Here is a 15,325-nt window from a genome sequence, read left to right on the forward strand (position 1 = left end):
GACTCTAACATGAAGAGGATCAGGCTTCATTTGAGGTAGCTTTTTTATCATTTTTTAAAGCCATTTTGTAGTGAAAAATTTTCTTAAACTAAATCTTTTTGAACTAAAAATTTACTTTAAAAAGCAATAAGAAAGTTGTCCCAAATGAAATCTTAGGCTTCATTTGGGACTGCTTTTTTCTATTTCTTGAAGCAGCTTTTAGTACATTGAAAAACTGTTTTAAGAAGCAGTAAGAAAGTTATTCCAAACCAAGCCTTAGTCTTCCAACAGCTCTTTCTCTAGTAGCGAACAAGTTTGGTTCGATAAGTTTTGCAAAATTTTTGTTGAGTTTGGCCTTCATAGCATCACTATAGATCATTCTTTCTTTGTCATGCATATTCATCTTAATTTGTTAGATTGGTTGTTTTTGGAAATGATATTTTGTTTACAAGTGATCAAATTGAGATTTATTGAAGTGAAACTTTATTTTTAAAAATATTTGTTGACTAAAGATTTGTGTTGTCTGAAATATTTTTTTTGGGAATTGAATTTGCATGTAATAAAGTCGGTTATTACTTTGCTCGAAGTAAATGTTTTCAATCTTCTAGAAGGGATTGATCTTTTAGTTGTAAATCTACTGACCTTCTCGTTGGCATTCTAAATATTATTAATGAAAAGAGATTTATTAGAATACAACAACAACAATAACATTAAGCCTTTATCCCACTATGTGGGGTCGGCTATATGAATCCTTTTTCTCCATTGTGTTCTATTAAGAGTCAAATTCTCATTTAAATCTAATAAATAAAGGTCAATTCTAATATTTTATAACCAAATTTTCTTAGGTTTACCTCTACCTTTCTTAATATAAACCAAATCTAATACATCTACACTCCTAACCGGGTCATCGGAAGGTCGCCGTTTTATGTGAATAAACCATCTAAAGTGACTCTCTCTAATCTTATCTGCCACTGGAGCCACTCCAACATTTTCACTTATATGCTCGTTTCTTATCCTATCCCTAAGTTTAAATCCACTCATCCACCTAAGTATTCTCATTTATGTCACACTTAACTTAATATTATGTTTCTATTTTAATGGCCAATATTTTACACCATAAAGCATTGCAGGTCTCACCACTATCTTATATAATTTTCCCTTAACTTTGAGGTTACTTTTATATCACATAGTAAGCTCGATGCATTCCTCCACTTCAACCATCCAACTTGAATTATACTAATAATATCCTCATCTATTTCACCATCACTCTAGACAATAGATCCAAGATATCAAAAACGTGTACTCGTATTAATGACTTGATCCGCCCAAAGTCACAATCCCCCCACTAGATCTATCACCACTAAAATTACACTTCATGTATTCGGTTTTAGATCTATTCAAACGAAAACCTTTAGACTCTAAGGTTAACCTCCATAATTCGAGTTTATCTTCAACTCCATCACTAGTCTTATCAACAAGAAGAATATCATCGGGAAAAAGCATACACTAGGGTACATCCTCCAAATTTATTAGAATGTTTCTCGTAAATTGATGGTTGGTAAATTGATCTTACCATCAATAGAACTGACATACCTTTTGTTTTAGGAGTTATTAGTCATCACTAGTAAACTCTTAAATAGAAATATCGAAAAGTATTTATTATGAAGTCCCAAGGGAAAGTGCTACCATACACAAAGAATGAGCTTTTTTAATGTTTATGCTTTTTCTCAGGCTAATTATACTAGATTTGATGATAGAAAACCCACATCCACAAAGAATGAGCAGTTTTAATGTTTATGCTTTTTCTCAGGCTAATTATATTAGATTTGATGATAGAAAACCCACATCCAGGTATAATATATTTGTAGGAGATTACTTGGTCAAATAGGAAAATAAATTTTTTTTAGAAGCAGCTTTTTCCAGTGTTGTTTTTAAAAAATACATTTATGATTTCATACGTATTGTTTGGATTGCATTTCTTAAATGTATTTATAAATTCACATGTGGAACAATAGAAATGTGGCCACAGGAGCTCACTTGCAGTCTTTGTTTAATATATTCAGCTTGCCTCTTAATAGCAAGAGTTGTCATTGACATGCATCAATGATCTTAGCGGCTGCTGGAGAAGGATGTCAATATTATAAGGCTGACGACAATAAAACAGACACAGTGGTGTTATCGTCTAGTGGTGTGAATCCCATCAAGGGAAGTTGTTAGAGGGTTGACAAAGGACTTTGAACCAAGGCTTTGGCAGCATGGATCATTTAAAGCACTTGGAGCAACGAAGGGGTAAAATCAACTTCTAAGCTTGAAACAGCATATCAACGATAGGTCTACAAAAAAAAAAAAAAATCTATAATTTTTCAATAATAAATTTTCACCTTTGATTTTTTCAACAAAATTTTTCACTTGGCATTTCAAATATCAACAACTATATCAAATATAGCCTAAGAAATAAATATGGTGGCTAGATCAAGCGTTGAGGTTGAATACAACGCCATGATATGATCTACATGTGAAATGATGTAGGTTAATACCCTTCTAAGGGGATTTGATTTTTCAACCATACCACTACCATGTCCTTAAAGTTTTCATGCTAAGGGGATTTGGTTTTTCTACCAGACAACCCCATGCCGTTAAATTATGATATTCATATTGTCATTTATATTGCTAGTAATCACATTAAAAAAAGAATCTAACATATTAAGTTTGGCTAGTCATGCTATTGATGATGCTTTTCCATCAAAGAAGATTGTTGCCTCTTATTTTTCTTGCTCACAATAGCTAGTGCCTAGTAGATAACTTAGAGCAGTTCGTAGATATTCATTCAAGCATTGTTTCCACTTTTTTTTCTTTTCAATACTATGTTATAAACTGATATTAATTAATATATTTGCTCTGAGTTGTGGGGGAGTGCTAGTGTTAGTATTCATTTTAGGGAAGTTCCTTATTTATAGTCAGTGATCCATGTTGCTTTGGGTCATAATGGTTATTATTTGCCTTTTCTATGAATTCAAATTAAAATGATTTTTTCCTTGCCTGAAACTATAAATAACTAGAATTCAGGTACTCACATGGTTTAAAATTGCGCAATATGAGGCTCGCCTTGAGGCCCGCCTTTGCGCAATTCCAGTAAAAAACGCCTCGATGCTTACGCCTATAGTTTTTTCCATGAGGCTTGCGCCTCAATTTGGTTGAGGCCCGCCTCGCCTCACGTTATATATATTAAAACTTACATAAATCTTGAAGTAAATGCCAAACAGTGGACTCTATAAGAGAGGAGGAAGGAGAGAGAACAGTTCATCATAATGATGATTCAAATGATGAACCCTTTAGTGATGACAGTGCTGATGACTTGTGAGTTCTTATGTGATATGTCATTGCTATTTATTTTTAGAAATTGGAATTATATGTTAATGAAAAGAATACTGGGATTTGGGAAAGATAGAATTTTGAGTTGAACTATTTTTCATGTTGTCTTATTATTGAGATATTTTGATTTCACTTCATATCTTATGCTTTTTTATTTTTTCTATTATACACTCATTAGTATAAAAAAAAATTTCATTTTATGTTTACGCAATCTTTTGATTTTGAGGCTTATGCCTCAAAACGCCTTGAGGATTACGCCTCGCCTCACCCATGAAAAACGCCTCAATACCCGAATACGCAATTTTAAACATTGGGTACTCAAGTTAGATAATTCTAGGGAATACTTCACTAATAGTCTCAATACCTATCTTCCGAATCATGAGATTATCCACATAAATTTTTGTGTTGACACCCCTCAATAAAATGGGTTGGGTGAACACAAGAATAAACATTTGTAGGTTGCCCGTTGTCTTATGTTTTTCTCTAATGTTCCAAATTATTTCTAGGGGAAGTTGGTCACACTGCTACCTATTTGAATACATGTACTTCTATCCAATTTGGTGGCATGACATTTGTTCATGTGTATCCTCAACATCATAGCAAATTTGATCCTAGAGCCAATATGTGTATTCTTCTATGGTACTCTCTAATTAAAAAAAAGGTATAAATGTTATTCTTCAACCAACAATAGATTTTACACTACCATGGATTTTTTTTTTTTAAATTTTACACTACCATGGATGTTTCTTTCTTTGAACACATGTCCTACTATCCAAAATCTCATGTTCGGGTGGAGAGTATGAATGAATATCATGTCTGGGAGTTCTTTCTTGAGTTTATGGCCTTTGCCCATTCAGATTCACCAAGTTCTTCTCAACCCATATTTAGCCCAAAGACCGTACACAAGACTTGTCCACACTCATGCTTGTTTAGTCATCAGTCGAACCCACAAATATTTCTTCTCTCGTGACTGCTCAATGTGTTGCTCCTTAACTTCATAATGAGAATTTTCAAGTCTACATCAGGAGGAAGGAAAGGTAGGAGCTACAACACGGATCACAACCAATAGGTAGCCAAAATATTGACTCAATTTGAAATCCACCCAAAGAAAACATAAGTATGGATAAGGCTAGAGATGTGTCGATTCCCAGCATTGATGACTTTACTATGCCAATCGAATTGAAGAAGGGTATTAGGAGATGTACAGGTCATCCAATTCGGAATTATGTTACTTATGAAGGGTTATCACTATCTTACAGAGCATTTGCTACTTCTCTTGATGATATTTAGGTTCTTAATACAATATACAAAATTCAGAGTAGAAGAAGGCAGTACAAGATGAGATTGATGAACTTGAGGAGAGTGTAACATTGATTATTATTAATTTATCGGCTGGGAAAAGGCCCTTGGGGTACAAGTGAATTTTTACTATAAAGTATAAAATGGATGGATGAGTTGATAGGTTCAAGTGGATGGATGAGTTGATAGGTTCAAGGCTCTGTTGGTGGCTAGAGGATTTACACAATCCTATGGTATAGACTATCAAAATTTTTTTGTTCAGTTACAAAGCATAACACTATCAAAATTCTTTTTTCAATTGTTGTCAAACAAGATTGGCACTTGCAACAAGAGATATAGAAAATGCCTTTCTAAATGGTGACCTCGAAGAGGAAGTCTACACGAAAATCCCACCTGGTATTGAAAAAAGTATGGCAAAGAATCAGGTTTGTAAACTCAAGAAGTTATTATACAGCCTTAAACAATATCTCTGATCTTGATTTGATAGATTCACAAAGGTTGTTTTTAAGCGTAGTCTACATAGTGTCAAGTTAATCATATTCTATTTGTCAAGAAATCTCACGCTAGAAAAATTGTTATATTGATATTTGATACTCTATGTCGATCATATTATTCTATTTGTAAATGACGTGGAGGAATTACATAATTTGAAGAAGTATTTGTCAGAAGAGTTTGAAGTTAAAGATCTTAGAAATCTTAAATATTTTTTTAGAATGAAAGTGGCTAGATCAAGAAAAGACATTATTATTTTTCAAAGAAATTATATTCTAGATTTTCTTAAGGAGACCGGTATGCTCGGATGCAAAACTTTTGATACTTATATGGACAGTCTAAAGAAACTTGGCACTGAGAAAGAAAGTACTTCAATAGATAGTGGGAGATAATCAAAGCTTTGTTGGACGTCTTATCTATCTTTCACACACTTGTCTAGATGTTGGTTTTGTGTTGTAAGTCCATTCACGCACACTCCTACATAAGAACATATGGAAACAATCTACATGATTCTTAGAAACTTGAAGATGACATCAAGGAAATGCCTATTCTTTTTAAAGATAGAGAATCGTGATATTGAAGTATATTTAGATACAAGTTGGGCATGAAACATCATTGATAGACGGTCAACTTCGGGGTACTATTCTTTTACCTGGGGTAATATTGTTACCTGGAGGAGTAATAAACAATTAGTGGTAGCCAAAAGTAATGCAGAAGCCGAGTACAGAGCACTTGCACATGGGATTTGATAAAAATGGTTCTTTGTGAACTGTGACAATTGAGTTCATCTCCTATTTTGATGATGTGTGATAATCAAATGACTATCAACATAGTTAAGAATCTCGTGCATCATTACAGGACTAAGCATATTGAAATTGACAAACATTTCATCGTAGAAAAGGTGACTAGTGAGACTGTTAAATTGAAATACATTCCTACCATGCAAAAAACTGTAGCCATCCTTATCAAAGCTCTACCTAAACCTAACTTTGAAGACTTAATTTGCAAACTTGTAGTATATGATATATATTCTCCAGCTTGAGGGAGAATGTTGAATATTTGAAATTTAAATTTAGGTTATTTTAGGAAATTATTTTTAGGAATAAAATGAGAGATCGATTATGATCTTCTCCTATGATTCTATTTTTTAATTTGTAGGAAAGAATTATTCTCCTATAATTTTATTTTCTAATTTTTAGGAAATAATTATTCTCATATGATTATGTTTCCTAAATTTTAGGAAAGAATTAAGCTAGTTGGTTTTTTTATTAGACACTTTTTTAGTATATATATGCATATATAGTTCCATTTTTTAACAAGAAGAATAATAAATTAAAAAATTCTTCAAAATTGATAAGTATTATTGTAAATTACTTGAAGATCAAGTTCCCAAACTATCTTGGATTAGCAATGCCCAAAAAAAAAAAAAGATGGATGACAAAATAGCTTTAAAGTTGAGGCTAAGTTAATAAAATGATGAAATGCCTTTTAAAATTTGTGATGAGAGAATATCTTGAAGACTTTGAGCAAAACAAAAAAAAAAAAACGCGGCAAATAGAGCACTATAGTATATGAATTTTAGTGTTGAGCAATAAACAGATTATTGACATCTAAGTTTAGTATTGGAAAATAAGAATTTTAAGGGATGTGCGGGTAAATTAGGAAGAATAAAATTAAACTAATTCAAGTGAAATGGTTCAGCTAGAGTGCCACATTAAAGGTACGAGTGAAAATTTGCTTATATGGTTTCGTTATGTATAATGAAGTGCAAAACATTCATCATTATAAATCATAGATAACACTAACGCGTAAGATTTGAAAGGGAAATTGTTGCCTTATTAGGTTAAGGGTGGAGTTTATGTAAAAAGATTTGCACCAAATGGAGCTAGCACCTTGTATAATGCTCTGTAGAAATTATTTGAGGTGACTTCATAAATATGATCACAGACAAAGGGATAAAGGCTAATGATGATGAAGTAACAAGCCGATTTAATTGTAATTGGCTAAATTTCTCGGTTAAATTTATTATTCCAGTGTTAGTTAAGCTATATAGCATTGTCAGCCGTTATATTAAATATGCAGAGTTATTTTTTACTTGTTGAGCAGTCTCATCTTTTTATTGCACTGAACTAGTATTTCTTTTAACCTTCTAGGTGAGTTCCCTATGGACTGCCCACTTCAGGATAGTTTGTTGAGGGTGCATTACAAGGGGCTGCTTCTTAATGAGGAGAGGACTGTTTTTTACGACACAAGAGCTGATAACAATGGCGAGCCTTTGGAGTTCTGTTCTGGAGAAGGACTTGTAAGAGTTTTAATTTTGACCCATTGACCAAGAAATTCTGAATCTCCTGTTTGATAACAGAAGCATTTTAATAAAGAAATGGCTGAACCATTTTGTGAAGCTTAATTAGCATTTAAATCCATACATAGTCAGATACACATGGTCTTACTGGCCGAGTCTTTTCCATGAAATAAAAATCTATATGAGCATATCAACAGTAGTATTTTCTTATTACAAGAAAAATAAGCATCCCTACATTTGATTCATTTAGAATTTTAATCTTGTAATCTTTTGAGCTTCTAAAATTATCCAACTTTCCTACAAAAGTTTTTAAATTCGTAATTGGAATGTGTAGCACTCTACTAAATAGATTTTAATATTTGATGCATGGTGATCAGTGTTTCCATTGCTGTTTTGCTGGATATATTGTGTGTTTTAATCAAAACAAAATCAAATTTGTATTATTTTTTAAATCTCTTGTGCATATGAGGATTCTATTTTTGTGATTTAAGTGAAACTTGTCATAAAAGATGCACACTCTCTCGGTAGTGGGTTGTAAATTAATATGATCAAACGTAGTGTTTTAGATTAAAGTCTATTTAATTACAGAAAAAGTAATCCAGTTCCAATTATGTGTTAGAGATATGGTCTGAAACATTGGAATGATTAACGATTTTGAATGGGGATGAAAAGGTTCATGAGAGATTAAAGAAGTCAATGAATGATGTGAGTTTCACAATTGCTACACGTGATTCTAAATTACCTTGATTTTGAAATTTTTAATTGAACTTTTCTGTCTGCAATGTTCTTAATTGTGGATTGTTATGCCAATAATATGTTTCATGTAATTTGGTGCAGGTTCCAGAAGGATTTGAAATGTGTGTGCGTTTAATGCTTCCAGGAGAGATATCTGTCATCACCTGCCCCCCAGACTATGCATATGACAGATTCAAAAGGTGTTTTGATAAAGTAAAATATGTAGTTGTGCTGGTAAATACAATATTAATGGAGTCATTTCATGAGCAGGCCTGCTAATGTTCCTGAAGGCGCACATGTTCAGTGGGAAATTGAGCTTCTTGGTTTTGAGATGCCAAAGGTAAAGGACATTTGTTTTTCCAGTTCCCCGACTCTCTTGATTTCTACTAATAATGTGCTTCATTTGAACAAGATGTCTATTTTGCTTCTAAAATTTTCTTTATTGTCATCTGGTGAAAGGGCTTCTAATATTTACTGGCCAATCCGAGAATGCATCAATTTTTGGCATTTATAAAGTAATTTGAAGGAAAAATAAATTAGGAGAAACCATTAATAATTCCATTGGTTTTTTATCCCTAACGTAAATTTAGAAAAACAAAACATTGTATTGGGAAAATGTCCAATTTGTGTTATTTATGTCCATTTTGTGTATTATTTTATACGCTGTCCAGCATTGTTAAAATGTTTATTTCGATGGGCCAGTGGGTTTTGCTGTGCTTTAGTTTTCTCCAATGAAAGCAATTCCTTGAAACTGTTAAGTACTAGTATATTTATTTACGAGGATAGGTTATAAAGAAAACCGTTCTCTCAATCTTCAGTAGCTTTATTGAGTTTTGAAAATCATTTCCTTCATTTCTTATGCATGAACCGTATCTAATTGCAGGATTGGACTGGATTAAACTTTCAGAATATAATGGATGAAGTAGAAAAGATAAAGACCACAGTATGATCTTTAGTGGCATTGCCTTTTTTTTTTTTTTCATTTGATTCCCTGTGCACTTTATAATATTTGTTGGTAGGACTTATTTAAGTATTTGATTTCTTTTATTTGCTTTTTCAGGGGAACAGACTATTTAAAGAAGGAAAGTATGAGCTGGCCAAGGCAAAATATGAGAAGGCATATAACCATTTGAAATTTTTATCTATTCTTTTGACCTATGCTGCCTACATCATTAGTTTCTTAGTGTCTTTGTTAGCTTATGTTGTTGTGAATGATTTTAACTTGAGCCTCATATGTTTACATTTTAAATCGCTGCAAAGTAGATAAGTGTGTATTATTAGCTTTTGAGAACTGTAGAAGGTGTTGCCAAATGAAGATTGACATACTTCTCTACGGATTTTTTTTCTGTTTTGTTTTTCTCCACTGAAAATTTGTTCTGATTCGAAGCAAAACCAATAAGGAAACAAAGTAATGGAGATGTTCTTAAACTTGACTTAAGAATCCTAATCTGTGATTCATAAATTTTCCTCATGAATAGCTAAATTACCATTTTCGCAGTGTTACTATTTTAAATCTGGACTTCCATTTTATTATGATCAATAAGAAGAAACTCTTTTTCTAGGTTTTTTATTGCTTTGTTAATGTATAGAATTTTTCATTGCTGGACTGTAATCATATGACATCAGGTTGCTAGTTTAATCAAACTATCTGTAGTTACATTTCAGTATGATCAATGAAAAGAAACTCGTTTGCTAGATTTGTTATTGCTTGGTTAAATTAATAGAGTTTGTCAATGTTGGAGTATAATCATAGGAAATATGTTTGCCAGATTATTCAAAAGATTTAAACTGCACATACCTTCGAAGATGAATGGATATCTGAATTAGGATTTCATTTTCTTAATCGACTTGCATTTGGAAAATCTTAAGAGAATCAATCTTGTCAAATTATGGTTTGCATACATAATTTGCATACCCTGGCCACCTGTTCTAGGAATGTTACAAAATTTTTTGATATCAACACAGAATACTGTCAGCTTATTTCATTGGAAAACATTTAGGGCCATAGCACTGGTTGACTTTTATATAAAGCATACAAACTATAATAATTGCAATTTAATGCGTTCCTCTACTATTTGCTTGTTTATATGGTTACTTTGGTTTTATTGATAAGTGTGAAAATTTGTAAAGAATCAATATCCTGTCAATGTATCTAAAGGAATTTAGTTTTTTTTTATTTGTTTCAAACAGGTTCTTCGGGAGTACAATCATGTTAATCCCCAAGATGATGAGGAAGGGAAAACCTTTTTAAATTCACGAGTAAGTTTTTTTTTTTTTTTTTTTTTGTGTAGTACAGAAGGAATCTTTACCCTATATTTAGTTCTAAACTTCTAGTATTGTCCATCTAGAAGGAAACGGAACAGCTTATGTATGCTTAAATCCTTATCCTCTCTAGTTTTTTTGAAGTTCAATTTTATGTCATAAATCCCCAACCTACCTTTTAACCATTAAATATGTGTGCTTGCTTGTGGGGATTTGTGTTTTCTAGTTTTTTCATTTCTCTCTGGGAGTGTATACACAGTTGTAGAGGCGATTTGTTGTTGATTCATGTCGTCTTTGATTTTTTTATTTAGTCTTGGTTGTGTTAATTTTAAGTTAATGGTATTTGCAGAACGCATTGCATCTGAATGTTGCAGCATGCTACCAGAAAATGGGTGAATACAGAAAATCAGTTGAGACGTGCAATAAGGTAAATCATTCAAAATAATAGCATTTATTCTCCGGTGTCTCAGTATGAGAGCAAATGTCCAAATCTCAAAAAGGAAAAAAAAAATTAAGGGATGTACTGATGGAAAATTTAAATTTATTGAAGCCCTTCAGACATGGATGTTTTTAGATGCCTATTGTTAGAATTGACTTGCAAGATTTTTTTTATATAGATTTGATTATTAATTTCATTGTTATAGCTCAGAATGTTGTGACAATCCTCCACCAAAGTGAAAGTGTGCTTTAGTACTTTGATGAATTGATGATGTAAGCAAAGCCTTAAAAACACAATTATTTGATAACCTTGTTATTTAATTGTTTCATATTGATAATAATTTTCAAATAATGAAGGTTCAAATGTGTTTTGTCATGATTACTGGTTTGTGTATGTCTCACGAGTACACAATTTTGGACTGAACCAGCTTTGTATTTTAAACCCTCGTGTCATATCTATCTGCATTTAACGTGTTATGTTGAGTCCTTTTTCTCTTTTGATGTTTATTTAGAGTTTGGATGGTCAGAGCGGCTTTTCCACTGTTTTTTTTTTTCCATTGGAATGAAGATATTTAGTACCAAGAGTGGTTGATTTGGTATCTGGATAGAATGTAAAAGCTTTTTATGCTTGTTAAGATTGAGCAGGTCAAATTGGCCGATGAAAACTGGACAACATACCTGTATAGCTTTCCTAATTTTCTTGATGAGTATTATGTCATTAGGTGGAATAAAATCTATTTAACATTTTATGTTTCATTTGATGCTAGCAGGTATTGGATGCTAACCCTGTGCATGTCAAGGCTATTTATCGCCGGGGCATGGCTTACATGTTAAATGGAGACTTTGAGGAAGCACGGAAAGATTTTAATGCGGTGAGTCATAAACCAAGTATTTCAAATACTCACAAAACTCCATGAAGTAGTAATTTATAGCACGAAAGGGGATATAATCGTATTGCTTATTATTGATATCAGATGATAAGCATGGACAAGTCTTCTGAACCAGATGCTAACGCTGCCCTCCAAAAGCTCAAGCAATTAGAACTGGTAATTTACATAAACATTAGTCTCTATAGATTATAACTTTTATGGATGGCTGATAGGACAAATAAATTCAGCATTAATTCTTTCAGATATGTCATGTTAGCTTAACTTCCATGCAATTTTTTTGGTTGGCTGCGTTCAAAGTGTAAAGTGAAAGCAGGTTTTTTGAGAAGTCACCGGCCGCTATCACCCACCACCACCGCTTGACAACGCAAGCCATCGCCACGCTTCACCAACCACTAGGTGGCGATGTCGTCCATCGCCGGCTGCCGTTATTGCCCACACCTTGCTGCCCACCATCCTCTCCGTTGGTCACCTTCGATCATCTTTTGCTATAAAAGCATTTTTTATTTTACTTTTGCATTTCTTACTTCAAACAAACAAAAAAAAAAGGTAAAATTTTGCATTTGTAGTACATTTAACTAAATAAGTTAGAAGTTTTTTCAATGCATTACTTTTGCTTTACTTTGCATTTCTTTAATTCTATGAAGTCATTTTGTTTCTTGAAAAAGAAATGCAGAGTAAAATGAATGCAATGTATTTGAAATATTTTGAAGTTATTTTGGATGAACTTAAAATTCATGCGAATAATTGCCTTTTTTATTGTTTGAATTGGAGTAAAATGAGTGCAATATAAAGTCTAATGATGGTGGTGGTAGGGATGGTCGATGACATGTGTTAGCAACGATCAGTGGGTACAGAGGCTAGCGATGGGCGGCTGCTGGCAATGGAACTTGGCTAAATCTAATGATTTTAAATACACCAAAATTGAATTAGATGATGAATTCTAAATACTTCAAAATTTTACTTTGCATTTTATTTACTTCAAACTAAACACTAATTTTGAAACTCATGCATTTGGTATGATTTACACCCATTTTACTTCAAACCAAACAACCCTTATATTTCTTTTTCATCAAACTAAATAGCCCCTTAGTAAAATAAATGTCCTGCTAATGTTATTAGTTGTGAAATTTTGAAGTTTATAATTTATGGTTTTTAAAATTTAAGGTTTATGATGCATGACTTAAATGCTTAGGCAATATTGAATACGAATTTTGCACGCTTTAATCTAAAAAGCAATATTAACTTAAACTTGTAGTGGTTTAAACAATGAAATAAAAACGAGAAAGGAGTGACACTAGCTTAGGCCAAGTCACATAACTAGAAGTTAAGACCACAAAATAATCAATTCCTCAAGCATAACATACATGAAAGATTTTCAACAACAAATTCCTAAGTTAATAATAAGACTAGTGACTATGAAAATCGATCCCTCAATCAACTCTCTAAATTACTAGGTTTCGCGGAGGGAGTTAACACATCCTTTATGAATCAATTAAGACCACAGGTTAGGGTAAAATTTAGATATGAAAAGATTTAGGGGAAAGATTCACCTTGCTCAGGATTTGGAGACAATCTGCCATTGGACGGAAGCAAGTTGCTCGTCGATAGCTCTAGCGAGGGTGAAGACAATCCTCTCCATGTACTCCTCTACAGTTTGGTCAACTTCGAGGTTGATGTCGAAGAACGGTGAGTTGAGGATGTCGACGCAGCCTTGGTTGTTATAAACGATCATGTGATCAAGTTCTGGATCCACCATACATGAGGAAACAACAGATTTCGGTGTACTGGAGCTTCCGGACAGCAACTGTTGATTCCTCGGCCGGCTGGAGAGCAAGGGAAGTTGCAAAATTCTTTAGACAGCAACCACGACAGTGTGGACAGCAGTTTTGGCCTTTGGACAATTCTAGACAACAACCTATAATGCTAAAAACAGCCTTCGGCATTTATTTTATGATGCTGGGAGCTTTTGGACAGCAATTTTTGACCTTCAGGGGTGCAGCACAGCAAGACACTCTCGCTGGAATACGTGGACAACTAACAGGAATTTCAGTGAAAGAGAGGAAAACGTGGGGGAGAGGGAAAGGTTAAGGGGGAGTTGATTTGAGATTTTAAGGGACTTTTTTAATTAAATAGGAGGGGGAAAAAGAGGGGCCGACAGCTTTGATTGGAATTGGATGGGGAATTAATGGGGGTTGAGGGAATTGGAGAGAGAGGGTGGGTCGGGTATGCATGGGTGAATTGATTGGGAATTTGAAACCTTTCCAAACGTATGGTATTAATTAAAGAAAGAGAACTAGAAGAGAATCTCTAATTAATTAATTAAATTAGAGAGGGGGGTTGGCCGGCCATGCATGAGGGAAATTGATTGGGGATTTGAAGTCTTTCCAAACATGGGGTATTAATTAAGGAAAGGTCATTAGAAGAGAATCTCTAATTAATTTCATATTTGAAAAGATTGGAAAGTGTCCAAATTAGATTAATCTTATTTTGGGAAATGATCTAAATTCAAATAAATTTGAATTTGAAATTTGAAATCCTTCCAAAGCCCGGATCACCCACTAGTCGCAGGAAGCGTCCGGACTCGTGGTTACCTTTTGTTCTCTATTTCTTCCCCTTCTCCCTCCACCGCCAGTCAAGTTTCATCCAAAAGTTGTTGGCCTAGCACCCACTCCCATCTCCCTTTCTCGGCCAAACCCCCACTGACATCACAACCCCATGTGCCACCAATCCCCTCCATCTTCTCCCCTTAGCCGCCGGCCACAAACTGCCCAAGCCCTCACCCTCTGGCCATACTTTCCCTTTCCCTCCCTTTCTTTCCAAAATCTCTTCTAAGGAAAGAATTGAAGACTTATCTAATTTAGATCATCTTAAATTTGGAAGGAGCATACTATGAAGCATTGGACTTCACAGGATGAAACAAGGGATAGATCAATTGTTATGGCGATGACTCGAATAAAGACCCTTCATTAATAAAATATAATTAAATAAAAAAAAGACCCCTCAGTAATTACAATGCAAGTGATTTTTGAGTTGTTGCCAACTATTTTAGCTTTCTTTGGTAATTAAATGTGAATGAGTAGGTAATTAAAAAAATGGAGTTGAACTTAATATTATATGATACTTTTATATAATTATTATATTTTATATTATTTTGTTCTTGTGATATGTAAATTTCAATTATATTTCATGCAATTTATCAATTGTCACTTTTCGTCTTGTGCAATTTTATGTTTCATGTCTATACTAATTTGTTACTTCCTAACTCATTAAAAAACTAATATGTCATGTCATTTAACATATTATTTGGGTACAACAACAGCAACAACAACAAACTTTTATCCCACTATGTGGGGTTGGCTACATGTAGACCTGTCAATATTGGACCCGACCCGAAAACCCGACCCGAACCCGACCCGGAATTTTCGGGTTTGGGTTGACCCGAACCCGAAGCGGGTCGGGTTCGGGTCCGGTAAACCGACCCGTTTGCAAAAACGGGTCGGGTTCGGGTTGACCCGACGGGTTGCCGGGTCAACCCGAAAACCCGTTTAATTTAAAA

At 33.7% G+C, this 15,325-nt stretch overlaps 1 protein-coding gene across 1 annotated transcript in view; it reads left to right on the forward strand.

Moving 5' to 3' along the window:
* The window catches only part of LOC110114602 (peptidyl-prolyl cis-trans isomerase PASTICCINO1), a gene marked incomplete at its 5' end in the record, with an annotated part of 49,930 nt that overhangs the window by 18,621 nt on the left and 15,984 nt on the right, over positions 1 to 15,325 (forward strand). The window contains 9 exon segments of the mRNA XM_020847533.2: positions 7,296 to 7,444; positions 8,282 to 8,379; positions 8,450 to 8,519; positions 9,063 to 9,122; positions 9,240 to 9,296; positions 10,370 to 10,438; positions 10,791 to 10,868; positions 11,650 to 11,751; positions 11,854 to 11,925. Of these exon segments, the coding sequence (XP_020703192.1) occupies positions 7,296 to 7,444; positions 8,282 to 8,379; positions 8,450 to 8,519; positions 9,063 to 9,122; positions 9,240 to 9,296; positions 10,370 to 10,438; positions 10,791 to 10,868; positions 11,650 to 11,751; positions 11,854 to 11,925 (755 nt within the window).

This window comes from Dendrobium catenatum, unplaced genomic scaffold, assembly GCF_001605985.2.
Source record: "Dendrobium catenatum unplaced genomic scaffold, ASM160598v2 fragScaff_scaffold_124, whole genome shotgun sequence".
NCBI lineage: Eukaryota > Viridiplantae > Streptophyta > Magnoliopsida > Asparagales > Orchidaceae > Dendrobium > Dendrobium catenatum.